Source organism: Idiotropiscis lumnitzeri, chromosome 13 (genome assembly GCF_059441095.1).
Source record: "Idiotropiscis lumnitzeri isolate Australia: NSW breed Sydney's pygmy pipehorse chromosome 13, RoL_Ilum_1.0, whole genome shotgun sequence".
NCBI classification, from domain to species: Eukaryota; Metazoa; Chordata; class Actinopteri; order Syngnathiformes; family Syngnathidae; genus Idiotropiscis; species Idiotropiscis lumnitzeri.
The window spans coordinates 16,881,833-16,902,652 of NC_142403.1; the positions used below are offsets into that span (position 1 = coordinate 16,881,833).

At 41.4% G+C, this 20,820-nt stretch overlaps 3 protein-coding genes across 6 annotated transcripts; all 3 read right to left on the reverse strand.

Annotated features, from left to right (window-relative positions):
• Positions 1-367: 367 nt before the first annotated feature.
• Positions 368-6,566, reverse strand: LOC148324766 (flavin-containing monooxygenase 5-like). Its single transcript, XM_088313840.1, has 10 exons — positions 6,412-6,566; positions 5,333-5,471; positions 4,045-4,233; positions 3,720-3,885; positions 2,962-3,104; positions 2,628-2,824; positions 2,211-2,358; positions 1,935-2,142; positions 1,162-1,234; positions 368-1,089 (listed from the first exon to the last, which is right to left on the reverse strand). The coding sequence occupies exons 2-10, from the start codon at positions 5,462-5,464 to the stop codon at positions 672-674; spliced, it is 1,674 nt and encodes a 557-aa protein (XP_088169966.1). The 5' UTR covers positions 5,465-5,471; positions 6,412-6,566; the 3' UTR covers positions 368-671.
• Positions 6,567-7,549: 983 nt separating this feature from the next.
• Positions 7,550-13,026, reverse strand: LOC148324767 (flavin-containing monooxygenase 5-like). Of its 3 annotated transcripts, none has more exons than XM_088312892.1 (9): positions 12,818-13,026; positions 11,776-11,964; positions 11,511-11,652; positions 11,252-11,394; positions 10,991-11,187; positions 10,552-10,687; positions 10,027-10,252; positions 9,056-9,128; positions 7,550-8,210 (listed from the first exon to the last, which is right to left on the reverse strand). In XM_088312892.1, the coding sequence occupies exons 1-9, from the start codon at positions 12,947-12,949 to the stop codon at positions 7,841-7,843; spliced, it is 1,608 nt and encodes a 535-aa protein (XP_088169018.1). In that variant the 5' UTR covers positions 12,950-13,026; the 3' UTR covers positions 7,550-7,840. The 3 variants fall into 3 exon arrangements, with proteins under 3 accessions (XP_088169018.1, XP_088169017.1, XP_088169019.1); XM_088312891.1 differs by having other exon boundaries at positions 11,511-11,676; positions 12,818-13,025; XM_088312893.1 differs by having other exon boundaries at positions 11,511-11,676; positions 11,776-11,978; positions 12,818-12,952.
• A 480-nt stretch (positions 13,027-13,506) lies between these two features.
• On the reverse strand, positions 13,507-20,451 carry LOC148324768 (flavin-containing monooxygenase 5-like). 2 transcript variants are annotated; one of them, XM_088312895.1, is made up of 9 exons: positions 20,313-20,451; positions 20,058-20,246; positions 19,812-19,977; positions 18,630-18,772; positions 17,350-17,546; positions 16,544-16,679; positions 15,341-15,560; positions 14,876-14,948; positions 13,507-14,800 (listed from the first exon to the last, which is right to left on the reverse strand). In XM_088312895.1, exons 1-9 carry the CDS (start codon positions 20,442-20,444, stop codon positions 14,434-14,436), a joined length of 1,623 nt encoding a protein of 540 aa, XP_088169021.1. In that variant the 5' UTR covers positions 20,445-20,451; the 3' UTR covers positions 13,507-14,433. The 2 variants fall into 2 exon arrangements, with proteins under 2 accessions (XP_088169021.1, XP_088169022.1); XM_088312896.1 differs by having other exon boundaries at positions 14,573-14,800; positions 14,869-14,948.
• Positions 20,452-20,820: the final 369 nt, after the last annotated feature.

Sequence of the window (20,820 nt, forward strand, 5' to 3'; positions counted from 1 at the left end):
AAACCTGGCAACCCGAATGTGACCGAATCACGCGTGGCGGATCTTCTTCCGGGTTCTACCGGCGTTCACCAGTTTCTCGTCGGATATAGTTAATTAAAATATTTTTAATGATAGATAAATTAACGTGAGTGTATATATGTGATGTCTGTAATGATTATACACGTTTAAAAATGTTTTCTAAAAGCCCCGCATATTATGGCGTCGGATGGGTCCCACGCAGCATCGTGGCGCTTTTTTTCCCTCTCCAGCCTGCGTTAGGTGTTGTATTCGTAGAGACCCTCTAGATGGCACTATTTCGCCATCACCACACTTTCCCTCCATGTTCAACGTTAAACTCCACAATAAGCATAATGAAGAAACAGATGGCTGCACAGTTCTGATAACTTTATTATTATCATTGTCATTTGGAAATGCAGGTTATTATTTTATAGCTAAAATGAGCTGCCGTTTCACATTCATTTTGGGTGGATCATAGTCCATTTAGTAACTCTTATCAGAGAATGAATTTACAATTTTGTGCTTCATCTTAGTTAAAAAGTCATAAAGAACACATGCTTTCACTACAACAAAAACTGTTATCATTGAACATGATCACTTTTTAGTCATTATCTCCCTTTTTACCAGCTGCATTAATTTTATGTTCTAAATGTGTGTCACCACTCATATTTATTTCAGTGTCCCAGTACAGGCAGGTGCAATTTGACCCGGTCCAAAAGCACGGTGGGGTCTTGCAGTAAAGCACCCAGGTTGCTTCTATTCACATACGCAGCCACGCCCACGGCGGACAACATAACAAGCGGCCACTTCAGAGAGCGTTCGGCTTTGGCTTGGTCACACGGTCGGGTCTTCATGGGCAGGGCCACTCGATCCCACTGTGTCAGTATGGCCTGACGGGCTCCGGCCCACTTGCCGGGCCCCTGCAGACGGTACTGGTACGGGCTGACGGGGCCGAAAAGCAAGCTGAGGCCGAGCCTCGGGTCGGTCAGCAGCAGGCGGATTACGTTGGGCCGCACGCCCACCGGTGTTGCTATCTCATCCATGTAGTACGCGTAATCCACCTGGATGGTGTGTCTCTGACTGCTCACATACCTGAAAATGCAAGACAACCATCCCAGTGTTTATATTGCGGTACCTCGACTCGCATATTTTTGTCTCAGTTACCTGTCAGACATGGTTTCCTCTTTATACTTGACGTCGTCCAGCATGTCAGCCTTTGGAGGGAGCTTGATGCAGCCTGATGAAGCCACAAAATACGACGTCACAAAACATTTAAGTTAACTTGCTTGAACACAGTGACAGAGGCGGCGAAAGGATTCACACTCTGTACTTAAGTGAAAGTAGACTTATGTAATATCACCACGGCCGGAGAAATAATGAACAGGGAAACACTTACGCAGTCTGACTTGAAAATGGCGTCGCAAGTGCATCTGCAATTGAATCCACACTTTTCCCTCCTTCGGCCATTGTGGTTTAAAAAAAATCAAGAATATATTTCAGATTTTTGAACGGTCGCCAGTTACTGTTGTGTTGATTCCGCATAGCGCTGTGAATATCCAATCGCAAAACGCGTTCATCACCTTCAACCTAAGGCCAGCGAGAAAGCCTTATCGTCATCAACTCGCAATCTGATTGGCTATCGCAACTGTCTATCAACGGTAAAAGCCCCCTTGAGACACAGAACAGACGCCTGCACGATTGTATCTGAAGGCCTCGGACGAATCACGCGCGCTATTTGGTATTATGAAATCTGCCTGGCAACACGAGCTAGCTGAATTCTGATTGGATAAAAACTCTAACCTAAAAATTCAACACTAGGATATAATATGACATCAATGTGAAGAACAGGGGCATGATTTCTTGATTATGTTAGGCCAGCAGAGAAGGCCTTGAAGGCCTTGACCGCCCGCCACTGCCAGGAACTTCTCTAGTCCTACCTTTAAAGACCCTGGTGGCCCACCTAGCCTGCATCTCAGCGATAGGCATAATGGCCCCCAGAGGCTGCACCAGTCCAATGATGGCCAGGGTGTGGCGCTCCAACTCCGGGGGGAACACGTACTTGTACAGAGACGCCTTGTTTTCCGACACGGTGATCACATGCGAGGATAGGAAGGGGAAGGAAAACCTGTAGCCTGTGGCGAAAACCTGAAAACAAAAACAAAAACAAGATGCCGTTGTGCCGAAATGACACCATGAAGTTTTCGACGACCTACCACCAGGTCCACATCCTCCGCCACGCTGCCATCGTCAAACTCCACCGTGGAGCCTTCGAATTGGCTAATGTTGGGCTTCACCTGCACCGTCCCCGACAGGATACGGTTGGGAAGCTCATCGTTCACGGTGGGATGCTGGCTGAACAACCTGATATGTTGAGAAGCAAATCGCATGAGGACGACATTCTCAGCAATACGGCAAACAGCGGCAGGGTGCTAACTCAAAATGATAAGCAGCACATTAAAGTCATTCGCTGCCATTGACGGATATAGACGTCAAAAAGTACATTTATTTTACCTGGGCTGGCAGCGAATGAGTTAATGGAGGCAAAGCAGCAAAAAATGTTCAAGTCATTCCATTCATGTTCGGTTCATGCTCCGACATGCAGTTCAGTGCGGGAGCTTTATGAAGTGTACCTGTGCTCGGGCTTCAAGCTGTATAGGCCGTGATTAAACCGCCGGTTGAGGAGGCGCTCTCCCAGGCCGCAGACCACTCCAAAGGGAAGCAGGTATCGCATCAGCAAATGCGCCCTGTTGTGGGACATGTCTATGGGCATGCCATTCCTCCCGACTCTGTTCAGAATCCAAGCCCCTCTACGGGTGCTCAGGTAAACCTGAACGGATGGAACGAGAAGCAGTCTTAGAAAACAAAAAAATAAATTGTGCTTTTCATCGAGTTGAAATGGTAATCGAGTTTAAAACATCGTAATTGGCAAGGGAACAGCTCATGATCCAAAGTATACCACATCACCTGCTTTGTGACCCTGCTGAGTTCCACAGCTATGTCGCCACCGGAGTTCCCGATGCCGACCACCACCACCTTCTTGTCCCGCCAGTCCTCAGGTGTCTTGTAGTCGCGACTATGGAAGTATTTTCCCTGGAATGTGTCCAAGCCTGACTCAAACAAAACAGCATTCACCGTCAATTATTAATAAGGAACGAAACACTTTGATCCCTCGAGATGCAGACGCTGGAAGTTGAAATGAGGTGAAAGCTTATGATAAAAGTGAGGGGGTTGCATAAGGACACAAAGGTTGAATCCATTTTGAAATGTTACAGATATTTTTGCAAAATTAGAATATTTTTTCATCAAAATTCTATGACAACATGAAAAAAAAAGGTTATTATTTTAGATTCATTAAAAAAAAAGAAAATTAGGAAAAAAAAGTGAAGCTCTGCTAATACTTCCTGGATGCATGCTTTTAGTTATAGCTTTATGGATTCCAAAATGTTGGAAAGATTTTTTTTTTCCCCTTAAAATTCGACACACAACGCACGTAATGACGACATGTTTTAATTTTATGTGTGTATGCAAATTCATTTGAACAATAATTCAACTTTCAGGACCAAAGCATAATTTCCCAGAAAAAAAATTTTGACCGAGAGTTGTAATTCAATTTTGTGACTTTTGACCCTGTCTTGATTAATGGCTATAAAAAATTAACTTGACATAAAATTGCAAATTAATTTAGCGCTGTCAATGATTCCCATATGTCCCCCCCCTGCTACCTGGAAAGTCCTGGAGAGGCAGATTGGGGTGGCAGTGGTGTCCGATGCAGACCATCACTGCGTCAAAAATGTGTTTACTCTTTTTGCCCTCCTGGGTCTCCGTCTCCACGTCCCACTGGCCGGAACGGGAAAAATCAGCCCTCTGATTCACCTGCAGGACTTTGGTCTGAGAGCAGAAATAAATAAATACCTAAGTAAAAGACTACATGGCTGTTACGTAATATTATACTAACTATATAATCCGGGGGGTATAGAATATGTTTCAATATAACAACGGCAAGTTGTTTGTCAAGCTTTTTGTGATTGTCAACAAATTTGCGCTTACATTGAAGCGTATGTGCTTGCGGAGATTGAAGTGGTTAGCGTAAAGGCGGAAGTAGTCCATGATGAGGGAGTTGTGCATGTAGTTGGGGAAGGTGGCCGGGATGGGGAAGTCGCTGAAGCACATCATCTCCTTGGAGGTGTTGATGATAACGGAGTGATAGATGCTGGCCCGGTCCGCCTCGGGGTTCTCCTGCAATGACGAACATACGTTCACAAATGGACATTACAAAAAGAACTAGAGGTGGCAAATGTACTTACATTCTGTTAAAAAACAATAAAAATTAAAAAAAAAGACTGGTAAACAATAAGGGCTGATTCAACTGCTTAATTACACTTCAAGTTTCACAGAAAGAGCCATGGAAAATTGATTAATTTGAATTCTAGTTTTATTTTTTATTTTTTCAGCAAACCCTGAAGTTTATAAGTCAAAACGTACGGACTCTCAAATGTACTTACAGTACGGACAAAGTAACAATAATATACAATACCCATTAAGTTCAGAAAGCTCAGACCTTTATGCTATCAAAACTGAGTTGCCATAACATGCTAACTGCTAGCATTGTGAACTGATTATAAATGTTACATTAGCCATGATAACACTGAACTAATCTCTTTCCAAAAAGTCCCAAAGAGCGCACTGTAGAATCTTTCTACCTCAGGACTTTCTCCACTTAGGTTGCTATCGTAATATTTGCTAGAAAACCAAGTGTTAGCATGTTTGCATTTGAGCTATTCTTGTTCAAACAAGTATCCCACCACACTAAAAGACTCAAATCTTTGTCGATATGCCTCAGAGCTGTTTTTTGCTCAGGTTACTATTTTGATGGATGGTAGCATAGCAACTGTTAGCATTTTAGCAATTCAGCTATCCTCTTTCGCAATAGTGCCAGACCACAAGAGATAAAGTTGAATTCTTATCAGTCTGCTTCAGCATTTTCTCTACTGTACTCAGATTGGTATCTTGCTTTATGTAAGCGCACTAACTGCAGCATATTAGCATTTCTCTTTCAGCCACCAAAAGCTTTCACCAAATACAATTTCATGGCTCAAACATGAGGGAATGTGTAGTCATAGGAGAAATGCCAAACAAATTAGCATCCACTTTTCAAGTCGTAGTAGTCATATTTGATTGACATTTGAGCACGACATGGTTTTATGCGCTATGTCCACAGTGTTTGAGAGCGGAGAGAAGGGCTTGAATTTTCATGACTTTGAAACCTCGTTTCATAAATGTGGTCATCTTTTGAATCATTCCATGGTTCACATTTCCTCCACCGCATTCAACCCACCTTGAACCTCCACAGCCCGCCGATGTCATTGCTGCTCTCAAAGCAGACCGGCTCCAGACCCTCGTCCAGGCAGCACTTGATGCAGGCCAGGCCCGAGCTTCCTCCTCCGATCACGGCCACACGACGAGGCATACTTAAGCTGCGTAAATTGAGCAAATGTGTCCTTATTGTGACATTTAATTGGACGACGACTTGATTGATTGATGCAGATTAATTGATGCAGAAATCTGAGTTTGAATTGGATTTTAAATTATGACTTTTTGACACTGAAGCACATACAGCATATGGTATTTTTGTGCCATCTAAATTAGAATTTAAATTTAAGATGATGAATTTTTTGGGATGCACAAAAATCATTAACTTATTTTATGGTAAAAAAAGAAATATCTGCGTTTGAAATTCAAATTTAAACTCAAGATGTCAAGATGACAGATAGAGACTAACTAAATACAAATATTTCATTACTCGCCAATACTGAGTCGATTTTTTAAAATTATGTACTCGAGTATTTATTTTTCTGACCATACTTCATTTTTCCGCCCTCTATTTGAAAATATTTAGTATTTAGAGTATTGCGTGCAGTTTCCCCTTTATTTTAATGAAGTTATCGACGCGAGGATTCCATATTGTTGACAATTTTTTTTTTCAGTCTTTACTTTTCTTTTCTTCACTAAAATAATTGCTGATGAATTCTTTACTTTTTAAAAATCACTTATTTGCAAGCACTTTTTGTTTTGTCAACCTCTGCTACGTTGCAATACGCTGCCCAGCAGCAAATGTGCTCTTTAAAACGATGTGCTTTTTAAAGAGTGTCCTTACAACAAAGAAGCGTTCAAAGTGTGTCTGCACCACGCAAAACACATGCACGTCCCCCACGCACACGTCTGAGTTAATCAGTAGCACGCAGCACTAAATCTGAATCAGCCAGGATTCGGAAAAAAACAAACATAAAACTCGCCAACGATCGAGACTGCCAGTGAACGCAGCAAACTTCAGTCAACAAGGCTTCGTTTGTTTTGTTGCTTGAAAAAGCGCGACAGAATATGACGTGACAACACAAACATTCGTTGCTCTCTTACCCGCTTTGCACTCAAGACAAGACGATAGCAGTGACTCGTGTTTTTGTGTTGTCTACTGCTCACAGAGGCGCTTGCAAGTGGGCGGAGTACTGGAGTCTCCTGCGCCCGACTTTGACCCCTGAACTCATCATCGCAGCGTGACCTGCTGGAAAAACAAACAAAAGATCTCGCCCACCGGACACTCCATTAGGTACACTTATATAAGGTGCATTAAGGCTCTTGCAACAAAATACTGAATGTTTTTTTTTTAACAAATTACAATCAAATCAAATTAAGAATCACCATTACAAAACTGACCATTTCATTTTGCAGTTAAAAATAATAAAAGTAATTGTCTTTAAGATGTTTTATCCTAATATTCTGACTTTATTCTTGTAAAATTCTTTTCTCCACAAAAGTACATCTTCATTCTTATTTCGTACACTGTTTATCTTCAATTTTGCCATTTTATCTGTCATGTTTAAAATATTTTTTCCCTTCAGGTTTTGTTCTTGGAAAACTCCAATTATATAAATTATGGCGTTGTCTTGAATGACCGTGATTGTATTCTTGTTCATTTTTTAAGTATGTTCAGGCCATTTAAAACCAGGCTCGGATGCGTATTTGTAATATAAAACTTTAATCTTCATCACAGCTCAGGCATGTGAAGATGGAGGATTGCTTTCAAACTATTTAACTTGCCTGAAATCCTTGCAGGTCCTGCAATATCGCTGTTGACCTCTTGACAGTTTCCTTGACCAATGTTCCTCTTTTCGATTTTGAAGGAAGTTCCCATTCTTGGTCATGTCACTTGATGTCTTTACTGTGTTCCATGGCATATAGAATGCCTTGAAAAAAATCTGTGATACCATTCTCCCAACCGGTACAGTAATTTTGACAAATGGCATTCCTCCGATGCTGTGTAATTTCTCTCCAGACTTGGTGCTGTAATGTGACTCCAAAAATGTTTGGGGCTAATCAAAGGCACTTGAAATTGTTGGAAAGGTGAGCTGACATCCATTAAACATGAGTTTGAATGCGCTCGATTGTTTGTGAACACAACCACGTCGCCAGTTGAAAGGGGGTGTGCACACTTGTGCAACTACATTATTGCATTTATTGTTTAGTACCGCTCTTTAAAAAAAATAGGCATAAATCACATTGATGGCAGAAAAAAGTATTTGAAATGATTCATCTTGTCATGGTCCCAATTTTATTTCCCACAAAAACCTGCCATTCGAACAAGCGTGTGACTTTGTACATCCACTGTATATTTTTTTTATCTCATATAATAAACATTTGTGTTTTGTGGCGAAAATGAACAGAAAATATGCAACTTGGACACAAGGAAAAAAAAAAGAGTTCATACTAGAAAATGTTAAAATGTTGCATTCATGAAGACAAAAAGATTCAAGTGTGCTGCTTGAGCATAAAAACATCTGACATTGTTCTAAGAGAAAAAACAGGACAGATAAATATTCTTGTAGTAACAAAAAGTCAGGAAGGCGGCGCCAGATAAAAGCCCAATGAGACCATAAGACATTGTTGACGGCGGTTCCGGTTCCGCTCGGCGGCTCTGGAAAGGCTGGCGAACACGCTCCCACTGGGTGAGAATGGCCTGGCGGGCTCCGTCCCATTTGCCCGGCCCGACCAGGCGGTACTGGTACGGGGTGCACGGGCCCTGCAGCACCTGCCACGCCAGCTTGGGGTCGCTGAGGAACAGCCACAAGATGTTGGGTCGAACTCCGATCTCCACGGCCAGGGAGTCCACGTACGGGAAGACGTCCACCTGCACGGCGTTCTTCTCGCCGTTGGTGAAACTGAAGTCAAAAAGAAAACTTAAGCCACAAGAGTCCTGGAATGTTTCTTCGTCATGAAGATGTTTACTTCCTAAAATGGGTTGGTGTTATGATTTATGAAGCAATTGGAAAGTATAAGTGAAAAATGAAGTTTTAATACATTGGATGAACTCATTGGTTCATTTATTGTAAATAATGTAATAGTAAAATACACTAATTTAATTTATTGCACATAAAATAAAAATAGTAAAATATTTGACATTTTTCTTTAATCTTCTCCATTATTGGTCAATGTATGGTAAATTGTACAAATTGCGTAATATGAAGTACCTTTTCAAATTAATTTGATTAAAGAATTGGTTAATTAATGTGTTGTAAATAAGACAATAAAATTATTTAAAAAAATAAAGTGACAATTTTAATTACAGTTTACATATTTTATTAATTGTAAATTAAAAAATAATAATCAGTGGCATGCATTAAATATTTTTAAATTATTTTCTTTAATAAAGAATTGGTTACTATAATCTAATGAAAATATGAAAAATTCATTCTATATATTTTTAACTTAATTTTCAAATAAATGGGTAATTTATTATCAAACTAAAACTACCGTAATAAACCGTTGGATATGTTTTAAAATAAAAAAAAATATCTATTTTTCTGGAGAACTGGTTATTTAATTTCTTGTAAATATTGAAAAAATTTAACATTTTTGTATTGATTAAAGAATAGGTTCATTTGTCATAAACGATAAAGTAAAAAACAAAAATATGCATACATTTAACATTTTTAAAATGCATTTTAAAGAATCGGTTAATTTTCTGTAAATAATCAAATAAAAAATAAAAACAACGGCGCCCTACTTTTTGCGCCTGGTTGCACTTTCTTTCTCTATGTCCTTCATCATGGCATCCTGTGAGGGGAGACTGATCAAACCTGCAGCAGGACACATAAGAGGAAACAGTGGATGGATGAATGCACGGCCATTGATTTTTTTTCAGACTATCTCGCAGTCCCAGATGTTGCATAACACGTCTCGTAAGGCTGTGATTTGTGGCCAGCTCATCACGTCTAGCGGAGGATGTGTGTGCAAGAATGGTTAATCAGTCACTTTGCTCTCAGGTGAAACCAACCCTAGTTATTGACAGAGGAGTTAATTTACCGATGGTCCTTTAAAGTCCAAGTAAGTCTTTAACTAAAGGAAGTGGAGCCAAAGTGACAAGACAGAGATTTAGCCGGGCAAGTGGCTGTCACATTTTCTTTGTTGTATGTTTTTTTTTGTCACGGCAAGGTCAAGGAAGTTCAAGATTGACAGACTTTGTTCATCTTCAGATGAGGCTGAAATAGGCAGTTGAGTTCTTTTCATTTCAAAATTGATAGTGTTAAGGATCTGGTTTATTGGCCAATGCACTTAGCGTGATGATTTTGTGTGTCATTCTGCCGACTTCAAATTGTTGCCATGATGTGCTTGTGGTACATTGATAGCGAGAATAGACGGGTCGGGAAAGCAATGATTTCAGTCGGCCCGTAGAGGCAAAATATGACGTTGGATGTGTGGACGGATGATTAAAGATAATTTGGAACAAGTAAACAAGACATTCTGATTAATATTGCGTTGGTGGAGTTAGAATTAAAAGGATTAAACCATTCGTTTTCATTCATCTCAGGGCGCAGCCATTTTGTCACACTACCGCCCTCTGCTGTCAACTGAAATTGATGTAAAAGTGCCCTCGAGTTCATTTTGCGAATGTCACGGCTCACGTGTTTTATGGGTTTGGTTGTGTGACTTCATATTAATCAGAATACAGTTTTGAGATAGATAGATAGAGTGTACCTTTAAAAACTTGCGTGGCCCAGCGAGCCTGCAGCTCTGCCTGATGGTTGACGGTGCCGAAGCCGTCGATCAAGCCGATCATGGCTAGAGTGGGTCGGGCCAGCCCGAGAGCAAACACGTGGCGGTAGAGGTGATGTCGTGGGCCTGGACCGCACTTGACCTGTAGGTCAGGGGGCAGGAAAGGGAAGCTGTAGTTGTAGCCTGTGGCGAACACCACCACGTCCACCTGCCACACGAACGAGCGGTTTTAGTCCACTGGCACATCACCCCAAAAAAATACGATGGAGTATTATTATGGATGTCATGGTGATCTTGACCCAATTTGCATACTAAAAAAATAAGAGCGTGAAATCTGGGACAGGAAGCCCAAGGTGATTATGTAGGTTTATTGTACATTCTGCCATCTAGTGGGAGAATTTTTAATTATTCTTCTACCTGTCACTTTATGTTGCTGGAACGGATATATGAATAAATAAATCATTTTGGCAAAGGAGCGATTTAAAACATGGCCACAAGCACACTTACCTTTTGTACCACGGTGCCATCATCAAAGATGGCGTCAGTGGCATTGAAGCATTTAAGGTTGGATTTGATCTGAATCCGTCCTGCGATGATGCGAGCCGGCAGGTCGTCATTCACCACAGGAACCTGAGAAAAATAGCTGACCGCCACCACCAGTGCAGCAGTCAATTGCCGTAATCATCATTGCAATTTTACACGTTCCCCTCCATGTTGCGATACGTGTTACAGGTGGTGTTGCAGTACCACCGTCTGGACGCTGAGTGTCGCTGCACTGTGTCATGTCAATGTTCCCGAGATTGTTCCGCTCATGGAAGTTACCTTGTTTGTGTATTAATAATCACGCCATACTTCTAACAGTACACGTTCTTGTGGAAATTTATATGCTATTTTTTTAAAGTTATTTTGTACCATGTGTGTGAAATAATGTTCAAAATCGCCTTACGAGTGTTTTGGTCTGATTCCATAGAGTCGGTGATCAAGGGCCTGATTAAGTTGTTTCTCCGCCATCTGGTTGACCCACGAAGGAAACAGCTTCCTCTTCAGTTCCTCCATCCGGGATTTCACAAAGAGGTCCACTGGGAGGCCGCCTGGACCTACGCGGCCTCGCACCCACGATCCGCTCCTGGTGCTGAGGTACACCTGCACAGTCGGCGCAAACAGGGGAGAGGTGAAATCTAGCTGACGTCCAGGGAGGACGTTATACCTTCTCAGCAACTCGACTGATATCCACGGCGATGTCGCCTCCAGAGTTTCCCATGCCGACCACCACCACCCGTTTCCCCTGCAGACCCTCGGTGCTGCGGTATTCCCAACTGTGGAAGTATTTGCCTTCAAAATCTTCTATACCTGAAACAAAACGAAACACAACAGGCTGATGTTGATTATCTTTATTCATTGATTTTAGAATTCATTATTTTTGATATGTGGATTGGATCACGCCACGTTGCATCTGGTGCTTGTACCTGGGAAGTCATGCAGGGGCAGGCGTGGTGTGGTGTAATGTCCCGTGCAGACCATCACGGCGTCGAAAGCATGAATTTCACGCTGGCCGTCGCACCGCTCCGTCTCCACCTCCCAACATCCGGTGGCTGCAAAGTCTGGAGTCTGCCTCACATCCACCACAGTGGTCTGAATGGACACCAAGGAGACAGGCCCCAATATTCTTGCGTTCGAAATTTTGCTAATTTATTCCCACTAATTGCCCTGGTCGAGTTTGCAGCAACCCACCTTGAAGCGGATGTGCTGCAGCAAATCAAAGGCCCGGGCGTATAGGCGCAGGTAGAGCAGCACCTCGGAGTGGTGCATGTTATTTGGGAAGTGGGCCGGCGGCGGGAAGTCGCTGAAGGTCATCATCTCCTTGGAGCTGTTGATGACCACCGACTGATAGATGTTGGCTCGTCCCGGCTCTGGTTCCTCCTGCAAGAATCCCACTTTATAGGAAATTGTATGGTTGGGTATTGATACGAAATAGAAACTGGATGGATGCTAAATGTTTCAATGTTGGGGGAGGGCGGTGGAGGATGCAAAATAAACATGAGGAAAAAAACGCGACAAATTTGATACAATCTCAGTAAAATAATCATGTAGCATGTTTTTTTTAATCACATAATTTAAGATTCTCCAACAACAGATAACCTATTAACTAACTTATCTAACTAGTCACAATGTAGTTAACATAATGTCATGTTCTGTTTAGGTTGAGTGTGATTTTGGTTAAATATTTATTACGGCCTCACAGTTCAGGGGTGGAGGGTTCGATTCAGGTTCCAGCCTTTTTTGTTTCAATATTATCTGTCCATGCCACATCTTGTTGTTTTTTTGACAAATCCATGTTTTTGTTTTGATATTTAGATTTTGTGTTATTTTTGGACTTGCGCATTTTGGATTATCACAGTACATTGTTTGCCCATTTGTTTTCTTGAAAATTTTATTGCACCCTGCAAAAAGATAAGTTAAAAAAATCAGTTTAATTTCCCCCCCCAAAAAAACAAAATCAAAGCAAACACGGTACTGGATTTATATAAAAAAAAAATATATATATATATATATATATATACATATATAAAAGAAAAATCACGATTGCAAAGCACACATCGCGACCAGAGTTGATTGAAGCGGAAAAACTCAAGTTCCCAGCAGGCTTTGCGATCGAACAACACAAATGTGGCGTGCTACGGTTTCAGTACGTACGTGATTTGAATACCCAAGCCTTTTTCGACGAAATAAAGCGGCGTTTTTAACGTTTTTGAGCATATTTGTTTCCCCTCACCTTGAATCTCCACAGCCCACCGATGTCAGGGCCGCTCTCGAAGCAGGTGGGCTTCAGACCTTCCTCCAAGCAGGACTTGACGCTGGTCAAACCCGAGGGCCCCGCGCCGATCACGGCCACCGTCAGTGTCATGCTTCTGTCTGATGAGTCTTGGACTGGAGTGGAGCGACCAAACACCTGACAGAGTGACTGAATGACTGTTTTTTTTGGGGGGGTTGTTCTTGTTGGTCTGTTTTTTTTATGTTCCTGGCTCTCCTGAACGACACACCCATTTTGTGCAAGAGACTGATGAACACACTGCATTTTTTTTTTCTAGAGGCGTGGCTCAATGAAGTAAGCCTGTGAAAAATGTGTAAACTTATGACTTCTCAAAAGCAGTGGGAATGCACCAATTTCTGCCCAATGTATTTATAAAAAGTCAGTTTGGAATCGAGATTTTAGGTGTAATCTTTTTTTGGAAAACCCAAAAGGAATCCCAAAAAGGGTTGGTGAGTACATTACATCAGATTAATCCCTCTTGTGTGATTTTGTTTAAATTGTTGTTTAGTTTTCCTCATCATGATGTAATACCAAATAAACAGCAGTAATTGGTTAAAAAAACAGTAATCAGGGGGGGAAAAAAATTGACGCTTGAATGCAAAATAAAATGTTATAGAATAATCAGATTAATCCATATAATTGGACAAAAGTTAAATATATCAACATTTATTTATACAAATATGAAATGATATTATTTGTCAACAAAAAGTATAAACATCAGATATTGCCATTTTAGTAGCTATGTATATATATATACACACTCATATGAACACCACGCCGAGCATCCTCCTAGTCAATGAATAACCACAAGGGCTAAAAGTGCTATGAATGCGTAACTTGTTAACTGTCCAAAAAAATAAAAAATCATCACCCTGTTTCAATGAAAATATTTAATTTGGGTTCAGTTGAGCACATCGCCGCCGTTTTGAGCAGGAATGGACTGTCCTGTTGTCGTGCACGATTCTCAATTTGCACTTTTTGTCTGCACGTCCACCAAAATGGAATTGCTTTTTCCTCCTTCGCCTGTGTCTCCAGGCACATCGGATTGCTGAAATTGTTACTAATTAGCTGACTAGCATACAACGCCGAAAGCAGCCAAAATAAACAATACGCGACAATATTTCCTTGCCTTTGCCAAAACAACGAACACAAAAAGGCCACCCATTACAAAACGCGACTTGGCTAACGATTCAAAAAACAGGTTTCGTGTTGTTCAGATAGCTAGCTTGCTAACGATCTAAAAATGTTACCTCCTGTTTAGCCAGGGGGAGTGTACTGGAGGTTCGTGAAAAATACTTTGCAATTTATTTTTAACATGATGAATAAATACCCTCAGTCATTTCATTGATAATTTTTTTGCGAGACTACTCACGTTATGAGGAAAGGTTTGGGGAGTATACAAGAAGCTTCGAGACGACCGGTTTAGCTAGCTAGCTCGCTACCTAAACAAGAGTTTGCCTCACACTAAGTGCAATTTGTCGAGGTAATGTCGCTACTGCGCTTTTAAAAAGCAAACAGTGCATAATTGTAAACATTTAGCCCTACGCTAGCTTAGAATGTTTCAAGACAAGAGTCCGTTAAATATTGTAAAAAAAGCTGTACAACAGAGCTGCACTTGAGAAAAGCATCATGCTTAATTTGGACGGTGTGCTTGGTCTCGGCACAAATCTGATCTTCAGCGCTTTCGGTACCACTTTTGTGTTGAATGGCCGAACCACACGGTCCCACTGAGAAAAGATAGCCTGGCGAGCCCCGGCCCAGCGACTCGGCCCGCTCACTCGGTACTGATAGGAGGTGCATGGCCCAAACAACACCTGGAACGCCAGGCTGGGATCTCTCAAAAGCAGCAGCGCGATGTTTGGTTTAACCCCGATCCGAGATGCGACGGAGTCCAGGTAGGGCATGTAGTCCACCTGGATGGGGGTACGCTCGGAGCAGGCGTACCTAAAAGAGGGCAAACCGACTTTTTAAAGACAACGTTGGTAACGGGCGAGGATCTTGGCTGTATTCACCTTGTACCTTTTGTGCATGGATTCGGTTTCTGTGGCAATTTCTTCCAGCATCATCTCCTCGCTAGGTAAATGTGATAAACCTACAGAAGAGTGGAAGAATCCATTTTAAACGTAATACTTCTGCCAGACATGGTTTTAGGGCAGGCGTGGGCAAACTACGGCCTGGGGGCCACATGCGGCCCGTTAAACGTTTTAATCCGGCCCGCCAAACTTGAAAAAATTAAATGAATAAACCTTGTTAAGGTTTTATTTTCTAAATACTGTGTTTTTTTCAAATACATATATATATATATATATTGTTGTCATGCTTTTGTTCACTTTCATTTAAAATTAAATATTTTCTTCTCTCCAATGAGGTGAGGTTTCCTCCATCTCCACCCATCTGCTCCTGGTCCGGCCACTCTGTCAAATTTTAGAACCCATTGTGGCCCGCCAATCAAAAAGTTTGCCCACCCCTGTTTTAAGGTTTTACCTTTGAAAACTCTGGTAGCCCAGCGAGTCTGGATCTCGGCCAGCGGCGTGATGGAGCCCAGGCCGTGGATGAAGCCCACCACAGCCAGCGTGGGTCTGGAGAGCCTGGGCGGGAACACGTGCTTGTAGAGGCAGAGACGGTAACCCGACTTCTCCTGCAGCGTCGGAGGCAGGAAGGGGAAGCTGTAGTTGTATCCTGTGGCGAACACCACCACGTCGACCTAAGGAATTAAATTCAGACATCCATCCATTATCTGAGCCGCTTATCTGGGTCACGGGCGTGCTGGAGCCTATCCCAGCTATATCCGGAAAATAGGTGGGGTGCACCCTAAACTGGTTGCCAACCAATCGTTGGGCACAACCATCTGCGCTCATACAACCTCGAGACAATTTAGAGCAGGCGTGGGCAAAATACGGCCCGCGGGCCACATGCGGCCCATTAAACGTTTTAATCCGGCCCGCCTAACTTGAAAAAAAATTAAATGAAAAAATATTTTATTTTCAAAATACTGTGGTGTGTCAAAGACCTATTTTTTGTTGTAATAGTTTTGTTCATTTTCATTTAAAATTAAATATATTTATTTTCTCCAATGAGGTGAGGTGACCAAAACCCTCCATCCATCTGCTCTTGGTCCGGCTCCTCAGTCAAATTTAAGAACCCATTGTGGCCCGCCAATCAAAAAGCTTGCCCACCCCTGATTTAGAGTGTTCAATCAACCTACCATGCATTTTTTTTTGGAATGTGGAAGGAAACCAGAATACCCGAAGAAAACCCACGCAGGCACGGGGACAACATGCAAATTCCACACAGGAAGGCCGGCGCCGGAATCAAATCCTGCACCTCTGAAGTGTGAGGCCATCGTGCTAACCAGTCGTCCTCCGTGCCACCCTCTAAATTCATACAGCGCCTTGGAAATAATATTCATACTGACTAACTTTTTTCACATTTTGTGACCTTAAAGGGGAAGTCAACCCAAAAATGTTCAATACAATAATGTGTTTTATGCAGCCCGACTAGTTCTCATTCATATTGCTTATGAGGAATATGAATTAAGCAGCAAAATCTACACATTTTTATTCATCTCAAGGAGCAGCCTTTTTGCCAAATAATGTCAATTGAAAATGACCTCACATTAGGTCAGGGCTCGGGTACCGACCAATCTCGGCTCAGGTGTTAATAACATTTAGTGGTATTTGAGCATACCTGATCTACAGTACTGCCGTCAGCAAAAACCACAGTGGATCCGCGGAACTCCTTGACGTTTGCCTTCAACCGAACGCGACCGGAGATTATCCGAGCCGGTAGGTCATCGCTCACAACGGCGTTTTGCTGAAAAATTCTTTGAAACAGACAAACATGGATTAATACAGATGTTTTTTTCCCAATGACTTCATAGGACTTATGAAAGTAAATCGTTTAAGATAACAAATTAACTTTTTTTTTTAGAAAAGCATTTGGTAGTTTTGAGGTCATGAGAATAAAGCTGTATTATTATTATTATTTTTTTTTTTTTTGCAATATTTATAAGAACAAAGATGGCGTTTTTTTCGGGATTAAAAAAAGCATTTTACAGGAACAAAAACAGATTTTTAGATAATATATTAAAATATATATTATCAATAATATATTAAAAAGATATATAATATTTTAAAAAATATATAATATATTACAATTAAAGTCAGCGTTTAACATGGGAACATTTAACAAATTTAAATAAAAAATACAACTCCATTCTCATATAGCAATGAAGTTGACCTAACATTTTATCGACTTCAGTGGTAGTATCAGAGCCATAATTTTTTTTTCTTAACCCGCCACTCACTTCTCCCGCCCTGTTCTGTTGAGGGCACTTGTCACTCCCCGACAAGTGTTGCCCACGTCCCACCAGACAGGATGCGTTTATCCCTCCTGACTGGATTCTGTGTAATAAAGCAAATAAATGTAGGCTCTTCCGTTACAGCTTTGATACTACCTCCAAAGGCTTTCAAAAGGAAGCGTGTTATTGGTACCCGTGTCGTGGCTTCAGTCCATAGAGCTCATGATTAAAGGCCTGGTTGAACATATTTTCCGCCATCCTGCTGCTACGAGAAGGGAAAAGTCTTTGCAGCATCATATCCACGCGGGAGGCGTACATCATGTCCACCGGGAGGCCCCGGGGTCCCACGCGGCTCACCACCCAAGCGCCGCTCCTCGAGCTCAGGTACACCTGCAGGTCAACATGCAATCTCATGGTTAATTCTATGACTGAAAGACTTCCATTTTCTCTATTGGGAGTTAACGTGATTATTTTTCACAGGCCACTTGTTGTGTATTTGTTTATTTTTATTTTTTTAACACCCACAAAAAATAAATTCATCTGTGTTAGAATCAACCAAATCAGATTTATTATACTTAAATCTTTTGGTCTTTTGAATTTGGCTCACACTAAAAGTGGGGCTTAAACACATAACACTATATTAACAAAATATACATATACAGTATCTATAACTAAAAAATAAAGCGTACTGACTGACCAAAATGAAGCTGAGTTATTTTTTCTTAAATTGCAGCCTTTGTGATTTGTTTTGCATTCTACTACACAGTATTTTTTTCTTTTTTTTTTTTTTTTTTGCAAATGGCTATGTGATTTCCCAGTCAAAATAGAGTACAGTTTACACTTGGAAGAGAGTAAAATATTCAGAGTAAATTTTATTTTATTATTAAATTTTATTCAAAGTATTTTAGTGTGTCTGAGACAATTTGCCTATCCCAGCTATGTGGGTGGAGCATCAATTTGTCCTTTTAAAATGAAAATAGATGTGTCTTGTAAATTATATGCACTACAGAAAAGAACGTTGAAAGAATAATTTTAAAAAAATCAATAAGTAAATTTAGTCAAATATTTTTACGCTCCAGAGTCATAATTGTTTTCCTCCAAGTGAGTTTTACATTTTGATGTACAATTTCCTCCCCCGGCCACTAGGGGGAAGTAAAACTTAAGAATGGATCCAAATCTCTTCGCTGAGAGTACATATGGCTCTCAGTGTTAAATGTGGAGACAAATTTATGTTCTCATCAAATAAAAGATTATATTAATTGTGTGGAGTAGAATGAATCCTAAAATTTTACTTTATTCCAAGTGTAAATCAAACTCTGTTCAAACTGGCACCAAATATTTTTTTTAAGAGCAAAAGGCTCTAGACGACATTTATTGTGTACATGTCAATTTACATTTTTTTTTTTAATTTTTTAAATTTCTAACAGTTTGAGGTGCACGCCTCTCAGTTCGAGTACTTTAAAAGAGACATACCTTTTCAGCAACTCGACTGATATCCACCGCGATGTCACCTCCGGAGCTTCCAATCCCGATGACAACCACTGTTTTCCCCCGATTGCCCTCAGTGTTTCGGTATTCCCAGCTGTGGAAGTACTTGCCTTTGAAGCTCTCGATACCTGGATCATAGACAGAAAAAGAAAAAAAAATGGTTGTGAATGTGTGACGTGTGTCAAACAAACGCTGACACAAAAATGCGCTAAACCCGGAAATCAGATTGTCCAATAAAAATACAGGATCCACTTCAAATCAAATCCAATTTAAGCAATGTGTAAAATATGAAAAATAATGGTGTGCCGTTTTTAAAAGTAGCTAGGAAGCTTACGTGCTAGCACAATCTGAATTTGAGCATTTTCCTCCTTAAAGGGGAAGTCAATCCCCACAAAAATATTTGCAATAAAATGTTCATGTGCCTTCACTTGTCGAAACATGTCATTTTGATTGATGTTGTGTAAGTGGAATATGAGTTTGGAAGCAAGATCCACCCGTTTTTTGTCCTCAGGGGGATTTTGTTATTTTCTGTTAACTGATAATAACACCAGAGTTGCTCAGAGCTCAAGTAACGACCAATCACGGCTCAATCTGATTTAGTTACTGGTTCCGTCATTGTTCTCCAAACTAAAAGCATTTTCTTGGAAACGACTTATTCTGATTAAGCACAAAAGATAAATAAGCCTGGTTTCACGAAGAACTAACGAAATCGGAGAACAATTTTGAAGTTAAAAAATGGCTCTTGATGATTACTCGATCATTAAAATTGTCATCGATTAATTTGATAATCAATGAGTTGTCGATTCATTTTGACACATCGAATTCAGACCGAGTCCTCTCACCGCTTGAATTGACACCCTGTAATTGCCTTTTAATGCCATAAAATTGTGGCAAAAGCACGACTTTTTCCACATAAAGCTCTTCAGTCCATGTCAACGTAGTTTTCTTAACATCAAGTTGCCACAAGATGGTGGCAAAGAGCTGAAAGAGATGGGTTCCTAAAAAATGTGAGAATAGTTAAATTTGCGGTAAATTTTCAAAGGTGTTCCCTCTCCTGTATAGATGATTATTAAAAATTTTAGGGGGGCAACCACCTCTCACAAATGTAAACTATCAACATTGGTGCTTGGTGCCTGATCACCCAACAATCAGTGACAGTGTGGCTACCTGGAAAGTCTTTGAGGGGCAGGTGGGGCGTGGTGAAGTGCCCCGTGCAGACCATCACAGCATCGAAAAGCTCACTCTCCCGCCGGCCGTCGCGCCCTTCGGTCTCTACAACCCACTGACCAGTGTCGGCAAAGTCCGCAGTCTGCCTCACGCTGACCACAGCAGTCTTGAGACACAAACACAAAAAAAACAAAAGTTATGCTTGAGGAATCTTCCTCTTTGCTCAATCTCTCGAAATCAGCCCACCTGGAAGCGGATATGCCGCAGTAGCCCGAAGTTCTGCGCATAGAGCCGCAGGTAAAGCAGCACCTCGGAGTGATGCATGTTGTTGGGGAGCTCTGCGGGAGGCGGGAAGTCACTAAAGGCCATCCTCTCCTTAGAGCTGTTGAGGACCACCGACTCGTAAATGTTGGCCCGCCCGGGCTCCGGTTCCTCCTGTCGTGCGTTGACGAAAATTTGGTCCATGTTTCCAGCTTTGAGTATTTTGTTTCAAAAGCAAACCTTAAATCTCCATAGACCACCGATGTCAGGACCGCTCTCGAAGCAGGTGGGATCCAGACCTTCTTCCAAACAGGATTTGATGCTGGTCAGGCCTGAAATCCCGGCGCCGATCACAGCTACCTTCTGAGCCATGCTGGTGGCAAAAGAGGGTATTGTGGCGTTCAACACTCTGTTTTTGCTTCTAGGTGTGATGTGCTGCATTCCATACATTGATTCGTACGAGTATCTGATTGGAAGACGCCCAAGCACTGCTCGGGAAATGAGTCAACGTTTAACACCTGACACCTCCCCTGCCCTATCGTGTTGAACGCAATTGTTGCTGGGGTCAACTGACTTTATCTGATAATTGATTATTTTGGACATTTGCCATTAAATGGAACAAAACATTCCTCATCCTTTTCACAGTTGTTTTTGTAATGGCTTTACATGTGGAAATGATTTGCGCCAAAAGCATGACTGAAAGTGTGGCTGACGCAACACAAACTGGACACTAAAACAACACACCAAC

What these genes read in the sequence shown, in the direction of transcription:
- LOC148324766 (XM_088313840.1), bottom strand. Translation starts at nt 5,464, where the DNA reads ATGCCTCGTCGTGTGGCCGTGATCGGAGGAGGAAGCTCGGGCCTGGCC. An exon ending in GCAAGCACATACGCTTCAAT is followed by an intron (nt 3,886 to 4,044) that starts GTAAGCGCAAAT and finishes TTCTGCTCTCAG; the next exon opens with ACCAAAGTCCTGCAGGTGAA. An exon ending in GAGGAAACCATGTCTGACAG is followed by an intron (nt 1,090 to 1,161) that starts GTAACTGAGACA and finishes TTGCATTTTCAG; the next exon opens with GTATGTGAGCAGTCAGAGAC.
- LOC148324767 (XM_088312891.1), bottom strand. Translation starts at nt 12,949, where the DNA reads ATGACACTGACGGTGGCCGTGATCGGCGCGGGGCCCTCGGGTTTGACC. An exon ending in TGCAGCACATCCGCTTCAAG is followed by an intron (nt 11,677 to 11,775) that starts GTGGGTTGCTGC and finishes GTGTCCATTCAG; the next exon opens with ACCACTGTGGTGGATGTGAG. An exon ending in ATGGCACCGTGGTACAAAAG is followed by an intron (nt 10,253 to 10,551) that starts GTAAGTGTGCTT and finishes TTCGTGTGGCAG; the next exon opens with GTGGACGTGGTGGTGTTCGC.
- LOC148324768 (XM_088312895.1), bottom strand. Translation starts at nt 20,444, where the DNA reads ATGGCTCAGAAGGTAGCTGTGATCGGCGCCGGGATTTCAGGCCTGACC. An exon ending in GCCCCTCAAAGACTTTCCAG is followed by an intron (nt 18,773 to 19,811) that starts GTAGCCACACTG and finishes TCTATGATCCAG; the next exon opens with GTATCGAGAGCTTCAAAGGC. An exon ending in GGCTACCAGAGTTTTCAAAG is followed by an intron (nt 14,949 to 15,340) that starts GTAAAACCTTAA and finishes ACTCTTCTGTAG; the next exon opens with GTTTATCACATTTACCTAGC.